The sequence below is a fragment of the Andrographis paniculata genome, unplaced genomic scaffold, assembly GCF_009805555.1.
Source record: "Andrographis paniculata isolate CXL003 unplaced genomic scaffold, ASM980555v1 Contig45END, whole genome shotgun sequence".
NCBI classification, from domain to species: Eukaryota; Viridiplantae; Streptophyta; class Magnoliopsida; order Lamiales; family Acanthaceae; genus Andrographis; species Andrographis paniculata.
In genome coordinates, this window is record NW_026137579.1 from 249,006 (window position 1) to 272,957 (window position 23,952).

The window sequence follows — 23,952 nt, forward strand, 5'->3', positions numbered from 1 at the left end:
ATTAACAATAAATAGTAGTACTACTTGTTAGGTGAGTGGCCGTCGCTGATTGCCGCCGACACTGACCTGCTTCATATTACACCGTTTATTTTATTTTGTATACTTAAGATATTTTATTTTATTTTTTAAATAATAATTTTTTTAAATATTTGATATAATATTTTAAGGCCATATTGTAGATTAAAAGACAAGTCAAAATATATTTTAAGTAAAAACATATAAGTGTATTTCTTTGGAAAAAATATGAGAAGATTGAGTTTCTTTTTTTTTAAAAAAAAGAAAAAATAGAGAGTTTAAAAGATTTCTGTTAAAAGAAACACACACCATGGTGAATATGAATTGAATCGAGATTGGTCGTTTTTACTCTCAGATCGTGGTGAGTAAGTTGCTTAAAATTTTTTAAAAAACATTATTAAATGGAGATAATTCTTTTATAATAATGGATAATTTTTAATTTTTTTTTTTACTCTCAGACTGGTTAGTAAGTTGCTTCATCTAAATAAATGTTGTATTATTGTAAATTCACTTATTAATTTGTAGAGTATTTAATAAAACTAAAATATGCCTCAAGGTCATGGATTCGAACATGGGGAAAGCTATGACCATAGTACTAATTTTCTGCAAAAAAAAACATTGTCTAACTAAAATATGGTATCGTTCTTCCAAGCCCATCTCAGCAGGACAACTTTCATTTATGCATTTATAAATCTAAAAATAAACACTTACTACAGTAATTTAACTCTAACCCATAATTCTATTTTTAATTTAAAAAAAAAAATATTATCTAAATATTTTATTTTATATATTATTTTAAACAACTTTTTATATTAAAAAAATACAAATATACACAATTAAAATATAAAAAATTACAGGTTAGTCTTGTAGGGACCAATTACAATTTGTAAAAATAAAAAAATAAAAAATAAAAAACACCATAATTGGTGTATCGCACTGTAGCAAACACAAAAAATGAGGATGTGAATGGAGTTGCATAACTTTATAATTTGTAGGCCTAAGTATTTCTAATTTATAAGTGCATAACTTTCCCAATACAAAACAAAATTAAATCCTCAACAAAATTTCAACTCAGTTCACATAAAAACAATTTCAAGTCACGAGTATTAACCTATCACCTTCAGATTTCATCAATAACTTCAAGCAGTTCATTGAAATCCAAAAAGCCCAAAAGAAACAGACTCTAATTTTCTGTTGGATTGCGGCAACTCTATTCTCAATATCCCGACCACCGGATTTCTTCTCATAAGAATCCAAACAGTGGTGTTTTTTTGACATCAGCTTCTCTTGCAATCCCCTCTCCTTCAACACCAACTCTTTTACTTGAGTATTACAGCCATCCAAGGTAAGGTAAAAAGTTGGGGACATTAAGAGTGTAAAAAACCAACTTGTGTTCAAGTCTGTCTTGAAACCAAGAAATATCAATTTTCCCGAGACAAAAGTACCCAAATAATACATTCAATAGGAATTCTGATGCTGGTTTCGTTACAGTACAGGATTCGATTATATTTATGCCCAAAAGGCACTTTGATGGTCTGTTTCAGCATACATCATATTTAAGGTGTAGTGCTAAATTCTAATTCATTAGTTCTGCGATTAGAACTGAAAAATAAATAAAGTAATCTATTAGTGGCTTTATAGGTTTCTCACCATATGAAAATTTTCACAATGAATTTTATCTTAAACAACTTATTAGAGTATAATTCTAGGTTGAATGTGTTCCCCAAGGATACTTTTTGTAAATGAATTAAATATGAATACATAAGAGTGCTAACCTTGGGCATTATCTGAGCTGCCTGTGTTGAAGATTGCAAGAATGACAGCAAGTTCAAGTTCAAATCCTTTGCCAGTTCATTAGGGGCGCGGGTGCTGTCAGCAGCCTTGTGTGATGCCTTGCCTGCTTTCAAGTTGCCAAGTTCTTGAAAGATCATGCAATGATGCTTTCACTAGCCATGAATAACCACATTGTTTCATTAGGCTTTGGAACTGCTGAATTGCAGTTTGTGCCTGTGAAAGATTTAGCCAAATTTCATGCTTTTTCCATATATAACAAATGCAAAACCTCCATTGAGTTGTAGGTCTAGTAGTTGGCATCCCTCAATATGGGGTCAAAGTTCCAGATTCGATCCCGGAAGTTGGTGTGTGTGTGGGTTAAAAAAAAAAAAAAAAAAAAAAAAAAAAACTAAAAATGAGGTAGAAAAATATCTCATACCTCATCCCACTGAAGTTTTGCTGGATATGAAGTGGAAGACTCTGAGATTGTGAGATCCTGCCTGTGTATACAACAGGAAAAATCCAAAAATCAACATTGATGGCTGCTGCCTAAAGAGAGAGAGAGGTTGATGAATCTGTGACACACCTGAAGCAAAACAGATACGTTAGCTAGCTTTAAAAAAGAAAATCTACATCATAGTGCTCATCATCAGATTGACAACAAATAAGACTCTATATGGAAGAACAGCTAAGATACCTTATGCCAAACATAGGTTCATTTATAGTTGATAGGCAGACAAATAATCTTTCTAGCGCAAAGATAGCAAATTGATTTAAGTAACTCACTTATGCCAAACATAGGTTCATTATTCCCCGAGTAATATATATCCTGAGCCTATTTTGTTCAAAACTTTTTAATAATGCAATCTCATCATTCTGTATAAACATACCCATTTTGATTCATAACATCAAATCCAACAACTATTCCACCTAAAAAACAACAAAAGCCAAAATCTACCAAACACAAAAGGCACAAACAAACTAGAAAATAGAAATGTCTGTATTTTCCAATTTAAGTGAACATATAATGTTAAAAATCAAGTATACTAACTAACAAGCCTTTCTGTTGTCCTACAACACAATTTGATAAACCACTTCCCCAAAGATCATAAAGAACACACGATCCCTGAGTTATGTGTACCGCACAAAGAACACAACAATTCAATCATCCATGAAACTTCACAATATCACACACATATCAGCACCTCCTCACCTACAGAGACAGAGAGAGGAGAAGGCTCTTCCTATTGTAATTTCCCAGAGACGAACTCCCAGTATTTTACGAGCATATGATCAACCGGGACAACACGGTCCCATCTCCCCGTACAGAATATTGCATATGCATCAGCTGCATACCTGATCACATGTCACCCCCAATCAACACCAATCAATTATAAAGATCACCAATCCTCTATTTTGCACAGAACAAGCACAAACACAATGATGGACTAACTTGTATGATTGAAGAAAGAATATATAATATGTTCAGTCTATAGTCCATCTAATCTTTGAGTGAACTCAGTAATATTGAGATAGTTGGTATCTTACTTTCCCACGTACGGCAGCTGAGTTACATGTGTCCATCTCTCACTCAAATACTCCTTTGAGAACATCTGAATCCCCTCTGCTCTTTTCTTATGCAAACCTAAACTGCGTATTACTTCCTCGATGTCCTTTGAGACAACCTTTGTAGCAGTCTCCGCATCTGGACAAAGCTCAAAAAATTTGGACAGTATTTTTCCAACCTACATGTAGTGAGTAGTTTCCAATCTGATATTAGTGACATATCACAGTAACACAATATACTCTAACCAGCAAGACAGTATGGTTTTCTTTACAAAATTCTCTCTCAAAAAGAATGACAAGTAGTGGATCTCTGACAATGGTTTACTAAACCCCTCAAGATATTTATAGTTGTGCCACTTTATGGGAATGTCAAGAAAATTGAAAACAAACACAGTAGCTGAAAAAGGGGTATTTCTGATTCTCATTCTGAAAATGAGGATAGTTTCGAAGGAGCTATAGTAATGGTACCAATAGATTACACTTTGAAGAGGATAAATTTTAGAAGAATTCAGCAGTGGTCACAACCAGTCCCATGCAAAATATGGCAACAGAAACTTTGTAAATCAAATAAGATGCTCAAAACTGATCACAAATGACTTTTCCATGATTCCAAGAAGCACGAATATCATGAGCATCTTAATCATATGTATAGAATCATAGAAAGTGTAACTACAAACAAACGAGTGGTGGCAATCAAACAATTCAACACAAAATGAAGTAAACTGAGAGCTGTACCTGCTGGCCTGTAGTCTGGTTAAGAAGCATACATATCACCAAAACCCTCCAAGGATCAAATGCATGATCTTCTTGGAGGAGATCAAAAGGTGATCTTGGAGGCTTCCAAGTGTTATCCGGAGTTTTTCTTTCATAAGCCTCGTCCATTTTCTGGGCAGCAGTTAGACATGGAGTGGGAACTTTCTTTTTCTTGCTTTTTGATCGTTGCACTTTATTTTTTTTTCCGTCTTGTTGTCCAACTACAGAATCAACTGGAATATCAAATAGGGCTATATTCTCATTCATGTTCTTCGAAGGCAAGCTGCAAAAGTAGCGAGACAACTTCTGAGTTTTTGGTTTCTTGGATCCCATGGTTCCTCCCTTTGTACTACTAACATTGTTTTTAATATCTGCGGTCGCAAAATAGGGAGAAATAACACGAACCTCCCGGGATCCTGCACGGCCTTTTGTCTTTCTCTGAGACACTATAACACTGTGTTTAATCCCAATTCTGATACTTCCTTCGCTTTCCTTTTCGGGACTAGCTTCAGATTGACTACCAATGTTCTTGGATGCACCCAAGATATCATCATTCTCATTTTCGAGACTAACTGAAGATAGATTACCAATGTCCTCAGATGCACCCAAGATATCATCATTCTCATTTTCAGGACTAACTGCACATTGAGTTCCAATGTCCTCTGATGCACCCAAGATATCATAATTCTCATTTTCGAGACTAACTGCAGACTGACTACCAATGTCCTTGGATGCACCCAACATATCATCATTCTCATTTTCGAGAATAACTGCAGATTGACTACCAATTTCCTTGGATGCACCCAAGATATCATCATTCTCATTTTTTACAGTAACTGCAGATTGACTACCAATTTCCTTGGATGTACCCAAGCTATCATCGTTCTCATTTTTGGGACTAACTGCAGATTGACTACCAATGTCCTTGGATGCACCAAACATATCATAGTTCTCATTTTCGGAACTAACTGCAGATTGACTACCATTGTCCTTGGATGCACCCAAGATATCATCATTCTCATTTTCGAGACTAACTGCAGATTGACTACCAATGTCCTCGGATGCACCCAAGACATCATCATTCTCATTTTCGGGACTAATTGTAGATTGACTACCAATGTCCTTGGATGCGCCCAAGATATCATCATTCTCAGCAGCAGTATTGCATTCGGTTTTACCAACTGCTTTTATCTTCTGCAGTGGAGGGGGGTGGCGAGCGAAATTGGCAGAGTTCGGGTAACATTCACCACCTGTATATGCAAATTGAGATAATATGTCATCTAAGGAAAGCTTTTCGGCCTGTGTCTTTGGTGTACTACCAAGAGCCTGGTCACTCAAACATGAAGCTTCAGCCTGCTCTTCCTCCATGACATTATCACAAGTACGTGAAACTCCATCATTCGGTTTTTCGTAGCGATCACCATCTATATCTTCTATCTTCTTATTTTTCTTTTTCCTACTTCGTATCACATCACTTTCTTCAAACACTGCTGCAGATTTCTGCACTTCAAGTTGAGAAACTCTCTTCTCATCCTTCACACATTTCTTGGAATCTCTAGTTCCATCATTTTCATTCTTTCTTCGCTCTCTTTTCTTAAAATCACAAATTTCCTTTCTAGTACTGCTTGTCTTACTCGTCATCCTCTTTCTTTGTTTGCTCACAACACCATCATTCTCCGAAACAGGGGCAACAGCAATGCTTTCATCCTTCGCACCTTTCTTCCTGAAATAAGGGGAAGTAATACGCCCTTTTCGTTTCTTATTTCGTTCTCCCTTCTTGCCGCTCCCAGCTCCATCTAATTGCTTCATTTCAGGGCTCAAACCATCATCTCTATCACTGCTCTTTACATCCCTTCTTATTATTTTCCTGTTACTCTTAAGATTACTCTCATCTACCAATAGTGCAGAGACATCCTCCTCAAAATGGGGACATCCACTCTCTACATTTCTGCTAATTTCTTGATTTTCTTTCTCTAACCTCTCCCCCTTCCTCCTAACCTTCCTCCCACATACTGCAGCAGGGAAAGCAACATCACATCCCAAAACCTTGCTACTTGCAACATCAACAATCGACTCTCCCTGGAATTGAGAGCAACCACTCCCACTCTTCATAAAATAACGAGACACCTTAACTTCTCTCTCTTTAGCCCTCCTCTCTCTTGTTTTCCTCTTCCTCTTCCCGGGCAGTACGGTGTCGACGAAGATACATCCAGGTGACCGGGTCTCTGAATTCTGCCCCATCTTCCCCTCCGCACGACAAATATGAGTGTGGCAATCAAGACTGCACTTTGCTGAATCGTTTTCCGAAAAGGGCAAAGAAACACCGGAGCATAATTTAGCGAAGCTGCAGTTGGTGCTTTCCGAGAGTAAGGGATCACACGAGAAAAGGCAATTGGAGGGTGAATTGGCACAAGGGCAACCACCGCTTGCCATGCCCATCGTCGATTGTTTTTTTTCAGGCGTTTATCATCTGGGTCACAAACTGCACCCAGATTCAGAAGATCACAACACTTGTCCGTCTCTAACCATTAGCGCACGGGTGGGCCGTATGGGCATGCTCTCCCACATTTTCATTAATTATTTTTAGGGAAAAAATCAATTTTGTCTCTATATAATTAAAATTTATCAATTTTTAATATAAAAAATTCATTGGTTCCAATATAATTAAAATTTATCAATTTTGGTCCAATATAAAAAAATTCATCAATTTTACTTCAAATATAAATAATTTCAATGACACGAAGGAGGTGACGTGACAGTTGATCCGAAAAGTACACTGTCATGTACAATGATACACGGTTATATATATTTCTATTTTAGTTTAATTTTTTTATATATTTTTTTTAAAAAAAATTATTTTGAATTTAAAATAGTTGATATAATTAAAATGGACAAAATCAATAGTAATTATAATATAATTAAATATAAAAATTTATAAGATATATTCTTTTGAAATGTTTTGTCTAAAATTTTATTATTCATAAAAAAAAATTCTTTTACAAACATTCAATTACACAACTATTTTTTAATTTTGTATATTATAGTAGTATTAAAATTTAATTTATTATATTATGATTATTACACATCCAATTAATACTTATATTTGAACTAAAATTGATATATTTTAATTATATTATGATTATTATTGATTTTTTTCCATTTTAACTATATCAACTATTTTAAATTTAAAAAAATAAAAATAAAAAATATAACAAAAAATTAAAATTTTAGACCAAAACAGAAAAGTACACGGCCGTGTAGAATTATACATGGCCGTGTAACAACATGGTCATGTATAATTATACACTGAAATATACATGGTCATGTATCAACATGGCCGTGTATAACTGTACATGGTCGTATAACAACATGACCATGTATAATTATACACTGAAATATACATGGTCCCGTAACAACATGACCAATTATACACGGTCATATAACATACTTTCCAGATCAACTACCACGTCACCTCCGTCATGTCAACGTCAGCAATTTCAGTTAGTTTTTTTAACGGTGAGACCAAAATTGATTGAAATTATTTAAATGAGACCAAAATTGATTGAAATTATTTAAATGAGACCAAAATTGATTGAAATTGCTTATATTGGGAGTAAAATTGATGAGTTTTTTTTATATTGAGAGCAAAATTAATGAGTTTTTTATATTGGAACTAAAATTAATAAATTTTGGTTATATTAAGACCAAAATTGATGTTTTTTCCTTATTTTTACTAGAGTTGAAAGTTTCATAATTATATAATAGGGTGTGATTTACTTTATTTATCCAACTTAGCAAAGATATTGAATTTTTTTCCTTAGTAGGGTGTGAATATATATATATATATTTCATTAAATATTTATTACTCTTATTTAATTTTTAGATATATTTAAAATAAGAGAATAAAAAATCTCCATAATATTTTCAAAACATACTAAAATATTAAAGTCAATCCAACATAGAAGGAATTGTTTCCAAACTTTTAATTTTTCGTTTATGTATTATAGATTCAGAATTTGTGTGATTTACATTTCAAATCAATAAATTTGTATAATTTTAATAAAATATATTATTTTTTATAATAAAATATTAGTTCCTCCTACTCATTTACAGATGAGTATTTGAATTAAAAATCAAATAAACAAATTTAAATTTAAATACAAATTCGTGGTTTTATGAAAAATAGGAAAGGTTATAGTATATGATTTTACTTTTTAAAATTTTTTATTAGATATAAAAGATTATAAAAATGTTATCAAATATTTTATCAGAAAACATAATCAACTAAAAAGCTATCCATTTTGGATGTATTTTCCATAAAAATATTTTCACATTCTATTTAAAATTATCTCACATAAATAGTTTATATTCATTTATAACTATATAATTTTCACAATTTTAATTTATTTCATTCTCAGTCCTATCTACCCAAGTATCATTTTATATTTTAACTATTGACTCACTAAACCAAGAATATTTTAAAAACTTTTACATTTTATACAAACAAATTTATTAATATACTATTATTTAAAAAAGAATAGATAAAGCAAAATACCCATATAGCAACATTCATTTGAATGGAACTAACAAAATATATATATATATATAATATTTTAAAAAATAGTATTATAAATAAATGATACGGATCTATTTTGATTCAATCATATCAACATATATGACTAATGTAATAATTTTTAAGTACATGTAGATAGTATATAATTAATTGATTTGAAAAGAAGAATCAACATGGACAAAATTAACTATGACAACATAAGATAAATTGCATCAAATTCATCTCACCAACACACATCATCTATTCAATAAGCACAGGATTCTCGGACGAAGAACCAGCCGGACCTAATATTTGAAATTGGAGAGGGAGAGCATGTCTCAAAATATGAACTTTCAACTTAATACCTGTCGAACTCGACTCCAATAGCTCAAACACACATGCATCTTTCGCTCGAAGTTTATTGTCTTTTGCGAAATACTTCCATTTACGATTGAACCTTGGCTTAGCTTTACTGCCCGCGTACAAGACCTCCCACGCAGTCCGCTTGTATTTCAACACGGCAATGACATTAGAAGTAGGAAGCTGAGCAGTAAATTTAAGTGGCATAGTCTGAATTGAAAAGAAAAGAAAAAGAATGTGTTAGCCTTTATGTATAATAATATTGTAAAGTCTGATAGAATCAAGGACATTACAAATTCATAGCGTGGGGCAAAAAGAAAAAGAATGTGTTAGCCTTTATGTATAATAATATTGTAAAGTCTGATAGAATCAAGGACATTACAAATTCATAGCGTGGGGCAACCATGGTTGGCGTAAGAACTACGTCGAAATATGGCTTCCCGCAAAGAAATGGGATGTCTTCTATATCTTCACTTTTTTGCCCCACTTTAGAGGAAGCTATTATTTTCTGGATTTAACTAAAAGTTTTTCAGTTTTACAGCACAGTTTGGGATATGTTAAAATATGTTTTATAATAGATAAAGAAAGTGTATATACCTTGGAAGACATTTGGAATCCTGAGTAGTAAAAGTAAGCATGAAGACGATGCCACTCTCAAGCTAAATTCTGGAAAATGAACAAAAATGAAAACATAAGAACATTTGTGGTGACAATGTTTTCTATGTATTGCTAAAAATTGGATATGAAACTGGAAAAAGGTTCTATTATTTAAAGAAAACAAGTAACAAGATGATCACCGTAATTTCGACAAGCAATTGAGGAAGAAGCGATTATTTTCATTGCAGATCCAAACAGATATTCATCCGTTTCGAAATTCAGCCCTTACTATCAACTATTTAACCTTCTTTTTTTTTTTTTTTTCTACAAGCATTTTCTAAACGAATAAATCAATTACTCCGAATAAACTGGAGTTCATATCAAATTATGAAGATAATCAATCAGATCACAGAAGTATCTTTGCCAAAAGCATTGAATCGAGAAGAAAAGGAAAGACAGACAATCAAATATCATCCTATTCCATACAAAACTCTGCAAATTAACATAAACCGTGAAACGAGAAGGGAAAGAAATCATAAGAGCGACAGAACCAAAAAAAAAAAAACACTACCAGGTCGTTCATAGGGAGCATGGCGGTGCTTCTGCAACTGCAGGATTGGATACTTCTGGTTCAGAAGATATTAAGCGCATCCATGGGGTTTTGTTATTTCGGATATTCTGGCAAATAGAAATCTGAAATCTAAATGGCAATTCCAAAAGAGTTTGCAGTGCAATCCGTATTCGTGGGAGTGTTCAAAGAGTTTGTTTGGTTTTGTTTTTAACTCTATATTTTTGAAATAATAATAATAATAATATCACATATTTAAAATCAAATAAATACTTCTTTCGTATCCAATGTAAATAAATACAAAAATTTAATAGGAATATAATGAACAATTAAAAATTTATTAATAAAATTAATTAAAATATAAAAGAAATAATTCACATATAAACTTCTTTTTTTTTTTTTCAAACTAAAACATAAAACAAACAGATCCAAATCAAATAAAACTTACCACCCCTCACCTCTTGACAACTCTGAAAATTACTGCCTTCATCCCAAATATCCTGCAACATATATATTTTTTATTATTATTATTTTTTTATTATGTCTCAAACACCAATATTTTCAAAATAGAAAATAATTAATTATACTTAATCTATATCCCACATTTTATCCCCTCATATCATCCAAATTAAAAAAAATAAAATATATGTCTCTCCATCACATCACTTTATTTCTAAATTATTCTACTTAATACTACCCACCTAAAAATTTGTGCAAAAACGCACTTTGTTTGGGACGGAGGGAGATATTATTTGGTGAATTTTTATTTCTTTCCGATTTGATTCCATCTATAGATACATAGTTACATTATGTGTGTTTGTTAAGTGAAATGGTTGAAAATGAAATTTTTTTTATGTGAATATAAAAATAATAAATATATAATATATTAATATATTTTAAAAAATATGCTATCTCCGTCGCTTAACAATTTATTCATTTTTCTATTTTGGTCAGTCCCATAACAAAGTATTGTTTCCTTAGTAATTGTACTATCTACCTAACTGTACAAATACCCTTCTAATTTACAATATATTACACAAATGCCATTACCTTTATATTATACAATACTAATAGGGTTAATTTAGTCTTTTTATCTTTATTTATACTTTATCCCAATATAATACTAATATTTCTAAAACTCCGTTCAAAAAATAAATGGATAGATAGATTGGAGAGGAAGGGAGTATAAAAAAAATTGCTAAAAGAACAAATACATAGTTCTCTCGGGGTCTGATTGGTTTAAATTCATATATATATATATATATATATTTATTTTTAAATACTTTGAACAAATTGAATCAAAGGTGTGAAATTGAGGAGTTTTTTATTTTTATTTTTATTTTTTTTGTTTTGTCATGGTTTTTATATAAAATCATAGAAATTATAAAAAAAAAAATGATAAAGATCCCTGATTTACCTTTTTTTTTTATTAAGTAACCTCTATATTTAACCTCTTTTTTATAATAATCTTGTTACTAATTTTCCAAAAGTAATAACCTTTTATAAGCTTTTCTTAAAATGGTAACATTTTTAAATAACTCATCATTTTAAATAACTAAATTACATTTAAGATTACAATTATTTCAATAGATTGATCATATATAGTATTAATTTTACAGCTTTGGTTACATTGTGGTCAAATCAGCACAATCATATACTCATAATGTGTCCATTTTTCTATTTTTGTCAATTTCAATTATAGTGTCAAAAGTATTATACACTTTAATCTTATTTTACAATTTTTAATTTAATTTATTAATTTTAATTATACTAATTAATTATTTTAATTTAAATTTTATTAAATAATAATTATTTTCACTAATAAGTTTTTATTTATTAACTAATTATATTTCTCGTAACTTTCCGTGTCTACAAAGACACCATATACACGGAGGAAGTATTTTTTGAGATCCCATAATATAATTTAATAGATTATTAATTTCAATAAAATAGATATATTTATATAATATAGTACAATATATAATTTGCACAATATATTTATATAATACACCGTACTATGCATGCTTCTGTATGATAGTTGTGCTATATTTAAAAAACAGGATGAATCCCATGTTGGATTTAATCAAAATTATTCATTTTAACCACAAATTTTTATTTTAAAATTATTGATAAATTTTTTTATGATTAATAGTAAGTTCAGCAATGGCTTAGCTACATTAATCCATTATGTGCCTTCTATGTTTGTTCGAACCATGCTAAATCAGTATCAATTTGACATTTTGATGCCATCAGCATATATAGTAATCGCCAGCTAATTTTTACAATCTTCTAGTTCTTGTATATATAAAGAATGGTAAAAATGGTAATATAATCATAATAATAATAATAATAATAATAATTATTAGCTCTATAAAATGCAGAAATGACTTGTTCGACGTCGGTAATGCAAGTTACTTTTGATTCACGGGAATTGGGGGAGATCAGTTGTGATTAATTTTCTCGGAAGTCTTTCCTGTTACACTGGAATCGACGACTATCGATCATGGCTGCTTCCACGGGAAGTGAGTTTTTCGAAGTAGGCATTGAGTGCGATGCGCCGATTTCCAGGCAGTCCAACGCCGCGGCGGTGGCAGAAGACGAGGAGGAGCTCCGTTGGGCGGCGCTCCAGCGCCTGCCCTCACAGCAGCGAGGAAATTTCGCTTTGATTAGGCGCACCGTCTCGGAGCGGCATCGCACTGGAGATGCCGCTGAAACTCATCTCGTCGACGTCCGGAAACTGGATCGGCAAAAGCGTGAGCTTGTTGTTAAGAGAGCGCTCGACACTTCCGCGCAGGATAATTATAATCTCGTTTCAGGAATCAAAGTGCGCATCGACAGGTAACGTTTATATTCTTCTGAGCTTTCCATGCATCCATTCCACAGTACTGTTATTCAAATAATTGATTTTGGCCTTAACGACTTAGTAATGAAGCAGTAGTGGAGACACCGATTGTGGTGTGTTGGGGCAATTATTTTTCATTTTATTTTGTAAGCAAACATCAGTTCTGGATATTGATCGGTGAAGAGAACACGTTCACATTTGTACAAACAAATTGTGAGAACTTTTTTCGGGTTCTCCAAAATTTGAAATTTCGCAACCGTTTCTAGTTATATATATACATGTGTGTATATATATATATATATATATATTTACATTTTCTGAGAGTTAGGCGGCATCTACCAGTTAACGGCACGTCTTTCTTCGGAAAATTTTTCATCTTTTGTTAAGGAAAGACGTCAGTGAATAAGAAGCTTTAGTTTTTTGGTAATTTTCTTTCCGTGCGGAGATGCTTTTGGTAAATATTATGAGTTTAATAAAAATTATTAAATTTGTACAATGGTTGTTCATTTAGAGATTTTGATTATATTCTCTACATGAAAATGACTGTTATGTTTTTTGTACTGGGCTTTGGTGTTCTGAAGTGTGGGTTTGGAGATCCCAAAAGTGGAGGTCCGGTTTGAGAACATATATGTTACGGCAGATGTACAAATAGGCTCCAGAGCTCTGCCTACTTTGGTGAATTATTCTCGCAATATAATTGAGGTATGGATATTTGTAGCCATGTATATGCATTTCTGCAGTACCTCTACTGTTTTTGTTTGCAGAGAAATGGTAAAGATATTGACTTATGTTTACACAGAAATTGTTCACTAAATTGGGGATATCTCGGTCAAAACGACATTCACTTTCAATCCTGAACAACATTAGCGGTGTGTTAAAGCCTGGAAGGTGAGCTGTAATTTTGTGATCTTTCTGTGGGGAGGGTTGATGCTTGATATGCTATGCTGCAAGCAATAGATTGCAGCTTCATTTTTTTTTTTTTTTTTTTTTTGTAATTGTGAAATATCTATAGAAGTAATGCTATAAACTGGTAAGGTAGTATAATGCTCTTCATTCAGAGTATGATCATTAATGAATGCATATATGACGTCTCACACTTTGTGGCATTAACTAACATAGTCAAAAGTTTATTAGATCTGATCCGAGTGTAACTTTACATAGCTGGTGAAAGTTTAACAGTTTGTTTGTGACAGAAGAAATATTATATTCTCTAAATATCTATGACATTCTCATCTTATGGCAGGATGACACTGCTTTTGGGGCCTCCAGGTTCCGGTAAATCTACATTACTACGAGCTCTTGCTGGGAAACTAGACAACAACTTGAAGGTCAGTAAAAAGAAAGAAATCTTATTATCAAATTTACTAATTTTCTACTTATATTATTCCGTAACACACTCTCACAGCCTCACGCTTACATTAATCTTCTTATAAGATGCAAATATTTGATATATATATGTGTACTCCACCGTTAGTTGTCCCTGCTGTTAGATACCATTTTTTTAAATGCTGATTAAATTTTCATTCAATATAAATGCCAATATATTATATGATTTTTTTGCTCTTTCACATGACAATAGCTTGTGAAATTTCCTCGAATATATATAAAACTAAGTATATAATACTTCATCACTCTTATGTCATTTTAACTCTTCGATTTCAGAAAAGTGGAACCATTACATACAATGGCCATAAGTTTGATGAGTTCTACGTTCATAGAGCGTGTGCTTATATAAGCCAGACAGATAATCACAATGCCGAACTAACTGTAAGAGAAACTCTTGATTTTGCTGCTAGATGCCAAGGAGCAAGTGAACTTTTCTCAGGTATATATATATATAATGTTGTATTCCTTTCTTATTGATGGTTATATGTGTTTGCCTTCTATTTGTGCTGAAATGAGTGCTCAAGAGTAGTAGTATTAGCTGGTTAGCACTAACCTAGAAAATCTTATGCTGACTTGCTTACTTGATTGGTATTTTCACTAAGTTTCCGTCCATGATGTATAAAAAATCTTAGTCCTATTTGGTGCACTTTCAACAACCATCGAGAGATACTGCCTATCATCTATTTATTTTCACTAATTTGAATATTTTATAAATGTAATAGGATATATGAAGGATCTTACCAGACTAGAAAGGGAAAGAAATATTCGTCCGGACCCAGATATAGATGCATATATGAAGGTGAGAGTGCTGCCCAACGGATTCCACCGTCAACTATATATTATTTCTTGATGACTTGTAACTTTTTAATAATACCAAATTAAATATTTCTCAGGCATCATCTATTGGTGGTACAGAGCACAGTGTCTCAACTGATTATTTGTTGAAAGTCCTTGGTCTTGATGTATGTGCGGATACACTTGTTGGTAATGACATGATCAGAGGTGTCTCTGGAGGACAAAAGAAGAGAGTGACTACAGGTTTAGCTATATATATATATATATATATACACACCTGAAAACACTTGTCTATTCAGACACATTAATTCAACACATTGTACTACATGTTGTTCTGTTTCTTATATTTAATTGTAATTGTAAACTGACAGAAATTGTGAATAAAACTCTAATGTCATGCACATTTTAAAAATAGATTTAGCTACAATTAGGACCCTGGTTTGAGTACTGTGCTTAGAGTTGAGATTGTCTTTTCTTCTATTTTTTCTTAGAATATGTTGAGGAAAAGTTGTCAGTTTTCTATAAGTGTTTATATAATTATCTTCATGAAAGCAACTATATTTCTACAATCTTAATACTCTCCTAGTATTTCTGAAATGTATGCATTATGTTTTTATGTTCATTTTCCCAAATTTCTCGTTTTCAAAGGTCTTACTTTGTAAAGAGTTCAAAGAATGAAATGTGATTAACTCACCTTCAATATTAACCATTGAATTAGTTGTTATTCCTACTTCTATTAGCTAGGAAGCAACTGCTTGGAGCTTTCACTTTCCTTGCAATATTACTCATATGTTGTGCTCAACTTAAATTTTCTCAAAATTGTATTTATTAATCAAAAGAAAAATGATTTGTTAGATCTTATAGACTGATTCTTCTCAAGAAAATGTAAATTGCTGCAATTTTTTTTCCCTTGAATTATATTTTATATATTTAAAAGAAATGCTAATTTTCTTAGTTAACATGGAGACACTCTTATGGGGGGTGTGAATATTATGTTTGCCGAAGTATCTACATTGTTACATGGCAAGATTCAAATTGTTTACTATTCTGTTCAATTGTTTTGCTTTATGATTCTCATGTCTCTTTCACTTTTTTACATAGGAGAAATGGTGGTTGGGCCCCGGAAAACACTTTTCATGGATGAAATTTCTACAGGGCTTGATAGCTCTACGACATTCCAGATTGTTAATTGTACACGAAATTTTGTTCATTTCATGGAAGGAACTGTTTTAATGGCTCTTCTTCAGCCTCCTCCAGAGACCTTTGATCTGTTTGATGATCTTATACTACTCTCCGATGGATACCTTGTATATGAAGGACCTCGTGATGGAGTAATAGAGTTTTTTGAGTCCCTAGGTTTTCGATTACCACCTCGCAAGAGCATTGCAGATTTTCTACAAGAAGTAATCTAGCTCTATCTGTTTAGTTTTTTGTTGACCGAGCATGCAGTTCATATGGTTCTTACTAAGCTATTTATATGTATGATAGGTTACATCAAAAAAAGATCAGGCTCAATACTGGGGTGATTCTTCAAAACCATACCAATTTATTCCAGTTTCGAAAATTGCCGAAGCATTTAGCAAGTCAAGATATGGACAGGAAGTGGAATCTTTTCTATCCACACCTTATGATAAGTCTAAAAATCACCCTTCAGCACTTCCCAAAACTAAATATGCTGTATCAAATGTGGAGCTATTTAGAGCTTGCTTTTCAAGAGAGCTTCTGATGATCAGCCGGCATAGTTTTCTGTACATCTTTAGAACATGCCAGGTATATGTGCCCTTTTCTTCTTTTTCCAATTTCGAAAGAGTAATACTTTAAGTTTGATCATAGTCTCTTCATTGTTTCACCTGAACTAAATTATCCTGTTTTACTTCTTTAAGCTTTTTTGAGCTTTCTAAAAGGAAGCTACATATATTGATAATACTTATATCTACAAGTATTTCCATAAAAAGTCTGATACTATCCATCAATCTTGAATCTTCTCTATGTTCTTTAGGTACATACATTGTAGGTTCCATTATTTGTTTCTTATGTAACATGTAAATGTATATACAGGTGGCATTTGTTGCATTTGTGACAAGTACAGTGTTTCTTCGGACAAGAATACATCCCATTGATTTGGCAAATGGGCAGCTTTATCTGTCATGTTTATTCTATGGAATGGTGCACATGATGTTCAATGGATTTTCTGAGCTACCTTTAATGATATTTCGACTGCCAGTATTTTATAAGCAACGAGACAATCTCTTCTATCCTGCTTGGGCATGGTCTATTGCAAGTTTCATCCTCCGTGTGCCATACTCACTGATTGAAGCTGTTGTGTGGACTTGCATAGTGTATTATTCTGTTGGGTTTGCTCCTTCTGTTGGAAGGTATAATTAATGTGAATTTAAAGCTCAATCATCCTCATTACACATGCATCATTTAAGAAGATTTATTTGAACCTCGTGGATAAATTACTCTGTTTTCCAGGTTTTTCCGTTTTATGCTTCTGCTCTTTAGCGTACACCAAATGGCATTGGGTCTCTTTAGGACAATGGCTTCTGTTGCAAGAGACATGATCATCGCTAATACATTTGGATCTGCTGCTTTGTTGGCAATATTTTTACTGGGTGGATTTATATTGCCAAAGGGTAACTAATTTTGGTCATGATTAAGTAGTTTAATTTTTATTGAACTGTAACCCAAAAAAATTAAATGAGGACTGTCATTCATGACATGATGCTACCTCTGGTGGGTTACCTGCATATACAAATCACTCAATAATATATATGCGCACACACACACACTGAATATATTTAAATGCGAATAAAATTTGATATCATTTGGATTTAGCGTTTCCTCCTTTCCACTTAATTCTACTTTGCATCTATCCTTGAACTTCAGCAATGATCAAGCCATGGTGGACATGGGCCTATTGGTTGTCTCCTTTAAACTACGCTCAGCGTGCAATTTCTGTAAATGAATTCACTGCTACAAGATGGTTGGAGGTATGTTCTAATTCATCAGATCAGAGCTCATTGTTTATATTCTATTATATTGTATTAGTAGCATCATTCTTGCAGCTAGTTAGAAACTTTGATGTATTTATGTACATGAAAGTGGTCCTTTAGTTTACTTATGTCATTTTTGCTAATTTACTTCTGCAGAGATTTCTGGTAATGGATGGTCATCCTGCTCCTCTTGGTTATGAAATTCTCAAGCTTCAAAGTTTACCTCATGATGATTTTTGGTATTGGATTGGAGTAGGTCTTTTGATAGCTTATGCAGTTGTTTTTAATATTGCAGTGACAGCAGCCCTGGCCTTTCTCAACCGTAAGTACTTACTGTATGCATGAAACCATCTTTGGGGAGTAATTATGGAACTACTACTCAGACTTTTAACATCTTACCTTATTACTCTTTCAGCCCTAAAAAAATCGCAGACAATTTGTCCACCAGATGATGAGCAAAATAGTTCAGCAGCAGTCAATGGTAAACAACAATAGTTTATAATTATACATCAATGCCTTGGCATGAACTTGACATGCTTTATGTAATCGTTCCATTTATTTTGAAATCCAATGTGTCATGATAAAGCGAGTCTTTCTATTTGTAGCTGAAGTATTTCCCAGGGATGGAAGGAAAACGAAAGGAATGATTCTTCCATTTCAACCACTAACAATGACCTTCCATAATGTCGACTACTTTGTTGATATGCCCAAGGTAATGAGTAAGTAGTATTTAATTTAAACTGTTAGAATATATATATATATATATATATATGCACAGTTAAATGGCTTGTTTTGTTTTTAGGAGATGAGTTCACAAGGCATACCAGAAAGAAGGTTGCAACTCCTGGACAGCATCAGTGGCGTATTTGCCCCTGGTGTCCTCACAGCATTGATGGGCTCAAGTGGAGCAGGGAAGACGACATTGATGGATGTCCTTGCTGGACGGAAGACAAGTGGCTATATAAAAGGAGACATTAGAATTTCTGGTTATCCAAAAGAACAGAGAACATTTGCTCGAGTCTCTGGATATGTTGAACAGAGTGACATACATTCTCCTCAAGTCACAGTTGTTGAATCGCTCTTGTTTTCTTCCTTTCTCCGGCTTCCCAAAGAAGTGAATCAAGCCCAAAGGGAGGTACGTCTACTTATATGTAACCTGTTGGCTTATTTTCATTCTGCAGCTAAAGTGAGATGGTCTCTGTTAAACTTAACAATAACTATTTTGCAGGAGTTTGTGGAAGAGGTAATGGAACTAGTGGAACTTGATTCTCTACGGCATGCATTGGTAGGCTTGCCTGGCACTTCTGGATTATCTACAGAGCAAAGAAAACGTTTGACTATAGCTGTGGAACTTGTTGCCAATCCTTCAATCATTTTTATGGATGAACCTACATCTGGTCTTGATGCCCGTGCAGCAGCTATTGTGATGCGAACAGTTCGAAACACTGTCGATACTGGAAGAACTGTGGTGTGCACGATACATCAGCCAAGCATTGATATATTTGAAGCTTTCGATGAGGTTTGGAATCGGTTCTTGCACATATAAATATAACACATACACCCATGTATATCTATCTAATCAGATGTACTCATTTACTTGCAGCTTCTGCTTTTGAAGCGAGGGGGAAAAGTGATATATGGTGGCAAACTTGGTGACAGGTCGCAAACCATGATCAACTACTTTCAGGTATAATTAACAGACCTTAGAACAAAACTCTTCATCATTATAACAATAAATCAATCCTTAATTTAAAAAATATAACTTCTTTGATTGATTTTATTTTGTGTTTTTTCAATAAAAAAGGCGATTCAAGGAATCCCCCCAATACATGATGGTTACAACCCTGCAACTTGGATGCTTGAGGTTAGCACACCTGCGATGGAAGAGAAGATTCATCAAGATCTTGCTGCTGTATACCGAAATTCGAATCAGTATAGGTAACATATACTATATATAATACGAATGCTATCTTGACAGAGTTGTTAAAGTTATTCCTTCATCGGTGAAGTAAATATATTGAATATTGCAGGGATGTTGAAGCTTCCATCGAGAGGCATAGTGTTCCGCCAGAAAATACAGAACCTCTGAGATTTACAACAACTTTTTGTAGAAATACTTGGTCACAACTTGGAATATGCCTATGGAAGCAAAATATTATTTATTGGAGAAGTCCGGCGTATAATGCAGTCAGATTGTTCTTTACAACATTAAGCGGTCTTATAATCGGGAGTGTATTTTGGGATGCTGGTTCAAGGAGGTAAGCATCATCATCATCATCATCATTAATTATCCTTATCCATATCCATCTGTCTCTGATGCTTGACAATTGCCCCCATTCCTTTGAAATGAATTTGTTGGTGCAGAGATTCGACTCAGAACTTGTTTGTTGTGATGGGATCTCTGTATTCGGCAGCCATGTTTTTGGGGATCAACAATTCTTCTTCAGTCCAGCCGGTGGTATCCATCGAAAGGACTGTTTTCTATAGGGAGAAAGCTGCTGGAATGTACTCCCCAATTCCATTTGCACTGGCACAGGGACTTGTGGAGATTCCCTACATTCTTGTACAAACAGTAATCTACAGCATCATTACATATTTCATGATCAACTTTGAAAGAACACCAGGTACACAGCACAACACACACATATAGAATGTTTATTTATGTATAGATAGATATATATACAGTGCTGATGATGATCGATCATTTAATTGTGAATGCAGGCAAGTTTTTTATGTATGCTGTGTTTATGTTCCTGACATTCACATACTTCACATTTTATGGGATGATGGTTGTGGGTTTGACTCCCAATCAACATTTTGCGGCGGTCGTGTCATCAGCTTTCTATTCGCTATGGAATCTGCTCTCCGGCTTCCTCATCCCGAAACGAGTAAGCAAGCCAAAGCACAAGAGCAAGAGTTTATTTATATGCTTGTTTGTCTATATATATATATAATGAATGCATGCTGATTTGAAGTATTGTCATTGTTAAAAAATTCAGAGAATCCCGGGGTGGTGGATATGGTTCTACTATATATGCCCGATAGCGTGGACGCTGCGCGGCATAATCACATCCCAGCTAGGTGATGTGGAGACGACAATCGTAGGGCCGGGATTCCAAGGAACGGTGAAGGAGTTCATTGAGTTGGAATACGGTTACAACTCGGGAATGACTGGTGTTAGTGTCCTTGTGCTCATTGCTTTTAGCTTTACCTTCTTTGGTACATTTGCCTTCTCTGTCAAGCTTATCAACTTCCAAACAAGATAGAATACGATCGAAGAAGAGGAAGATATGTCTCAACAAAGAAGATGGAAGATTATAACAGCTGAGAAATGAGAGCTTTGATGCGAATAAAAGAATTAGCCAAAATTTCATATTCAATTATCATTTCTTGTAATGTGGCAAATTAAGCTATCATGCCCAATAGACATTTCATTCATGAGACGTGTTTTATGAGCAGAGAAAGAGATATCAGAGCTATAAAGAGAATCAATTGAATAGTTGTGTGTTTGTGTAAAAATCAAATTGAATACTTAGTTGTTCCGTAAGAGATGATTGGATGACATGAGGTGAAATGGATTTGTAATTGTGAGGTTATTGATTTAAAATTCGTCGAATTCTCACGTATAAAAAAAATAAATATATAAAATAAAATTGAATACCACATTAGCTAGCCCTTAGCTTTTGAATTGAGGCAGCTTACAGTAAAATAATAATAATGATGATATAAGTTTGTATTTTTTTCTCTATATAAAAAGTCAAAACATATACTCTTAATTATTATATATTTTAACTTTAATTTATAAAATTACTCATATAATTATCCAAGTACTTCGTCTCTTGCCACAAACAATTTTTTTTTTTTTTTTTTTTTTTTCATGCTCACACAATATGACCTTTTTCCTACTTTTGATAAATTTATAAAAAAATTTGAATTGAAGACTATAACCAGAAAGCAAACACCAATGCTTCTTTCGTGAAACTTCTGACTTGTAGACATTTTACACATACTTACTTCCTTTTTAGTATTATTAAAAAAAAAAAAAGAAAGAAAGTAAAAGTCGTATTGGCGATTTCATCATCCTTTAATTTCCTTACACGTTTTTCCAAAGTCGCACCGCACGCACAAAGAAGACTTTAGAGAAAGACTTTTAAAATAAGATAGTAAACAGCAATAGCGGTTTGACAAAGGCGGCAGCCAATGAGGCAATTAGGGAACGATACAATACAATACAAATAAGCACTCCATTTTTGTCTCCTTCCAAAGGTCATGGATCGGATAAACTCCAACTTTGCTGACTCACCCTACACTATACATTTAAATTTTAATGAAATGGATAAACTTTTTTGACAACCAATCTACACGTACATGCATAACTACAAAATTTATTTGTGGTCCCTTTTATTTTCTCTAACTACAAATCATGCAACCAAATAATGCCTCTATAATTGCCTAAAATTTTAAATTTGATACGTGATATTATTGTTATTATCTTTTTCTTTGATTATGATTTCTTTCTTATCAGATAACACATATAAAATTTCAATACAGTTTTTATATTAATATAATACAAATAATGATCTGTTTATCTTTCATGTATTAATTAGTCCTAATTAATGTCTTAACCAATTCGAACTTTGGTGACAATACAATGGAATAATATCTTAGTTTAACTAATTAATTAAATTCCAATTTTCTTTTTTCTTTTTTTTTAGAGGTTTGAATAAATCAAGTATATTCATTTTGTACAGATTGGGGATACGTACGTATTTGAATTTAAGAAGTAAATGCATTGCGTAAGTAATAATGTATTGCGAAAATTACTATCATTTCAGTTTTGCCGTATTGGACTACTCACAAATCACTATCATATAGCTTTGAAAATAATAATAATAATAATAATAATAATAATAATAATAATAGTAGTTGCATCGCATCTTGCTTTTTCTTGTATGAAAGTGAAATAATACAATATTTAAACCTTATATTATTATTATAACTGCGACGGTTTTTCCTAAAGTGTGTTGATGTCACAAACATTTGTTGCTTGTGGAGTTTAAATAATTAATATTGTACAGCAATTATTGATGCTTAAGGCTTGTCATTTATTGAAATTATCGATCAAACTTTGCTTATGCTTTTGGAGTGTTTGTTTTTTATTCTGTTTCCACCACCTTACCTAATTACTATTTTTTTTAAAGTCATTTTTATACAATTCCATCTCCTTAAAAAAAATAAAAAAATAATAGTACAATACTTTCCGTCCTGATTCGTGTGGTGTAACTTGTTTTGTTGAACCTAATTTGTAGAATATTACGTTCCACTGGGGATTTACCCAGAGCACACTTGTGGAGTAGCTGTTGCGGCTTCTACATTATATATATATAAAAAATACAGAAAGAACCCCGTTTAATGAGATTTATATTCAATATTTTTATTGATGTTAAAAAAATAAATAAAAATTCTGTAGAGAAAAATAGTATTACATTTATCATTCAAATTTATGTTCATTTTTTTTGTTGTTGTAATTCAAAAATATTTTTCCCTCCTTTCCATAACTAAATATCCACTTGCTTTTTGCACGTAGTTTTAGAAATATTAGTATTATATTTGGATGTAAGTAGGAATAAAGTAAGAGCGACTAAAATAACCTTATTAGTACGTATAATATAAAGATAATGAAATATAGTAAGATGAAAGAGTATTTGTAATATTAGATAGATAGTACAGTTTAAAAAAAGAAATGAAT

General features: G+C 32.7%; 3 protein-coding genes across 8 annotated transcripts; 1 reads left to right on the plus strand and 2 right to left on the minus strand.

Annotated features, from left to right (window-relative positions):
- Positions 1 to 900: 900 nt before the first annotated feature.
- On the minus strand, positions 901 to 6,625 carry LOC127251811 (uncharacterized). 6 transcript variants are annotated; one of them, XM_051275688.1, is made up of 6 exons: positions 4,090 to 6,624; positions 3,337 to 3,533; positions 3,002 to 3,144; positions 2,228 to 2,374; positions 1,791 to 2,022; positions 901 to 1,415 (listed from the first exon to the last, which is right to left on the minus strand). In XM_051275688.1, the coding sequence occupies exons 1-3, from the start codon at positions 6,544 to 6,546 to the stop codon at positions 3,033 to 3,035; spliced, it is 2,766 nt and encodes a 921-aa protein (XP_051131645.1). In that variant the 5' UTR covers positions 6,547 to 6,624; the 3' UTR covers positions 901 to 1,415; positions 1,791 to 2,022; positions 2,228 to 2,374; positions 3,002 to 3,032. The 6 variants fall into 6 exon arrangements, with proteins under 6 accessions (XP_051131645.1, XP_051131644.1, XP_051131646.1 ...); XM_051275687.1 differs by having other exon boundaries at positions 901 to 1,419; XM_051275689.1 differs by having other exon boundaries at positions 902 to 1,317.
- Positions 6,626 to 8,814: 2,189 nt separating this feature from the next.
- Positions 8,815 to 10,332, minus strand: LOC127252031 (B3 domain-containing protein Os04g0386900-like). Its single transcript, XM_051276026.1, has 4 exons — positions 10,188 to 10,332; positions 9,617 to 9,685; positions 9,402 to 9,527; positions 8,815 to 9,229 (listed from the first exon to the last, which is right to left on the minus strand). Exons 2-4 carry the CDS (start codon positions 9,626 to 9,628, stop codon positions 8,921 to 8,923), a joined length of 447 nt encoding a protein of 148 aa, XP_051131983.1. The 5' UTR covers positions 9,629 to 9,685; positions 10,188 to 10,332; the 3' UTR covers positions 8,815 to 8,920.
- Positions 10,333 to 12,687: 2,355 nt separating this feature from the next.
- LOC127251838 (ABC transporter G family member 31) lies at positions 12,688 to 21,648 on the plus strand. Its single transcript, XM_051275745.1, has 23 exons — positions 12,688 to 13,022; positions 13,608 to 13,728; positions 13,826 to 13,914; positions 14,270 to 14,354; positions 14,689 to 14,851; positions 15,135 to 15,211; positions 15,306 to 15,450; positions 16,309 to 16,610; positions 16,696 to 16,977; positions 17,266 to 17,582; positions 17,683 to 17,843; positions 18,097 to 18,200; positions 18,360 to 18,525; positions 18,619 to 18,666; positions 18,815 to 18,915; positions 19,006 to 19,338; positions 19,432 to 19,722; positions 19,807 to 19,890; positions 20,008 to 20,141; positions 20,234 to 20,461; positions 20,568 to 20,827; positions 20,925 to 21,091; positions 21,203 to 21,648. Exons 1-23 carry the CDS (start codon positions 12,688 to 12,690, stop codon positions 21,467 to 21,469), a joined length of 4,260 nt encoding a protein of 1,419 aa, XP_051131702.1. The 3' UTR covers positions 21,470 to 21,648.
- The last annotated feature ends 2,304 nt before the right edge of the window (positions 21,649 to 23,952 follow it).

Excerpts from the sequence above, each read along its gene's own strand:
- LOC127251811 (XM_051275688.1), bottom strand. The coding sequence starts at position 6,546 with ATGGGCATGGCAAGCGGTGGTTGCCCTTGTGCCAATTCACCCTCCAAT. Across the intron at positions 3,534-4,089 it reads ACCAGACTACAGGCCAGCAG|GTTGGAAAAATACTGTCCAA; the intron begins GTACAGCTCTCA and ends CACTACATGTAG. Across the intron at positions 3,145-3,336 it reads CAGCTGCCGTACGTGGGAAA|GTATGCAGCTGATGCATATG; the intron begins GTAAGATACCAA and ends ACATGTGATCAG.
- LOC127252031 (XM_051276026.1), bottom strand. Across the intron at positions 9,230-9,401 it reads TTGCCCCACGCTATGAATTT|ACTATGCCACTTAAATTTAC; the intron begins GTAATGTCCTTG and ends TTTTCAATTCAG.
- LOC127251838 (XM_051275745.1), top strand. The coding sequence starts at position 12,688 with ATGGCTGCTTCCACGGGAAGTGAGTTTTTCGAAGTAGGCATTGAGTGC. Across the intron at positions 19,339-19,431 it reads TGAATCAAGCCCAAAGGGAG|GAGTTTGTGGAAGAGGTAAT; the intron begins GTACGTCTACTT and ends ACTATTTTGCAG. Across the intron at positions 20,828-20,924 it reads CAACTTTGAAAGAACACCAG|GCAAGTTTTTTATGTATGCT; the intron begins GTACACAGCACA and ends TTGTGAATGCAG.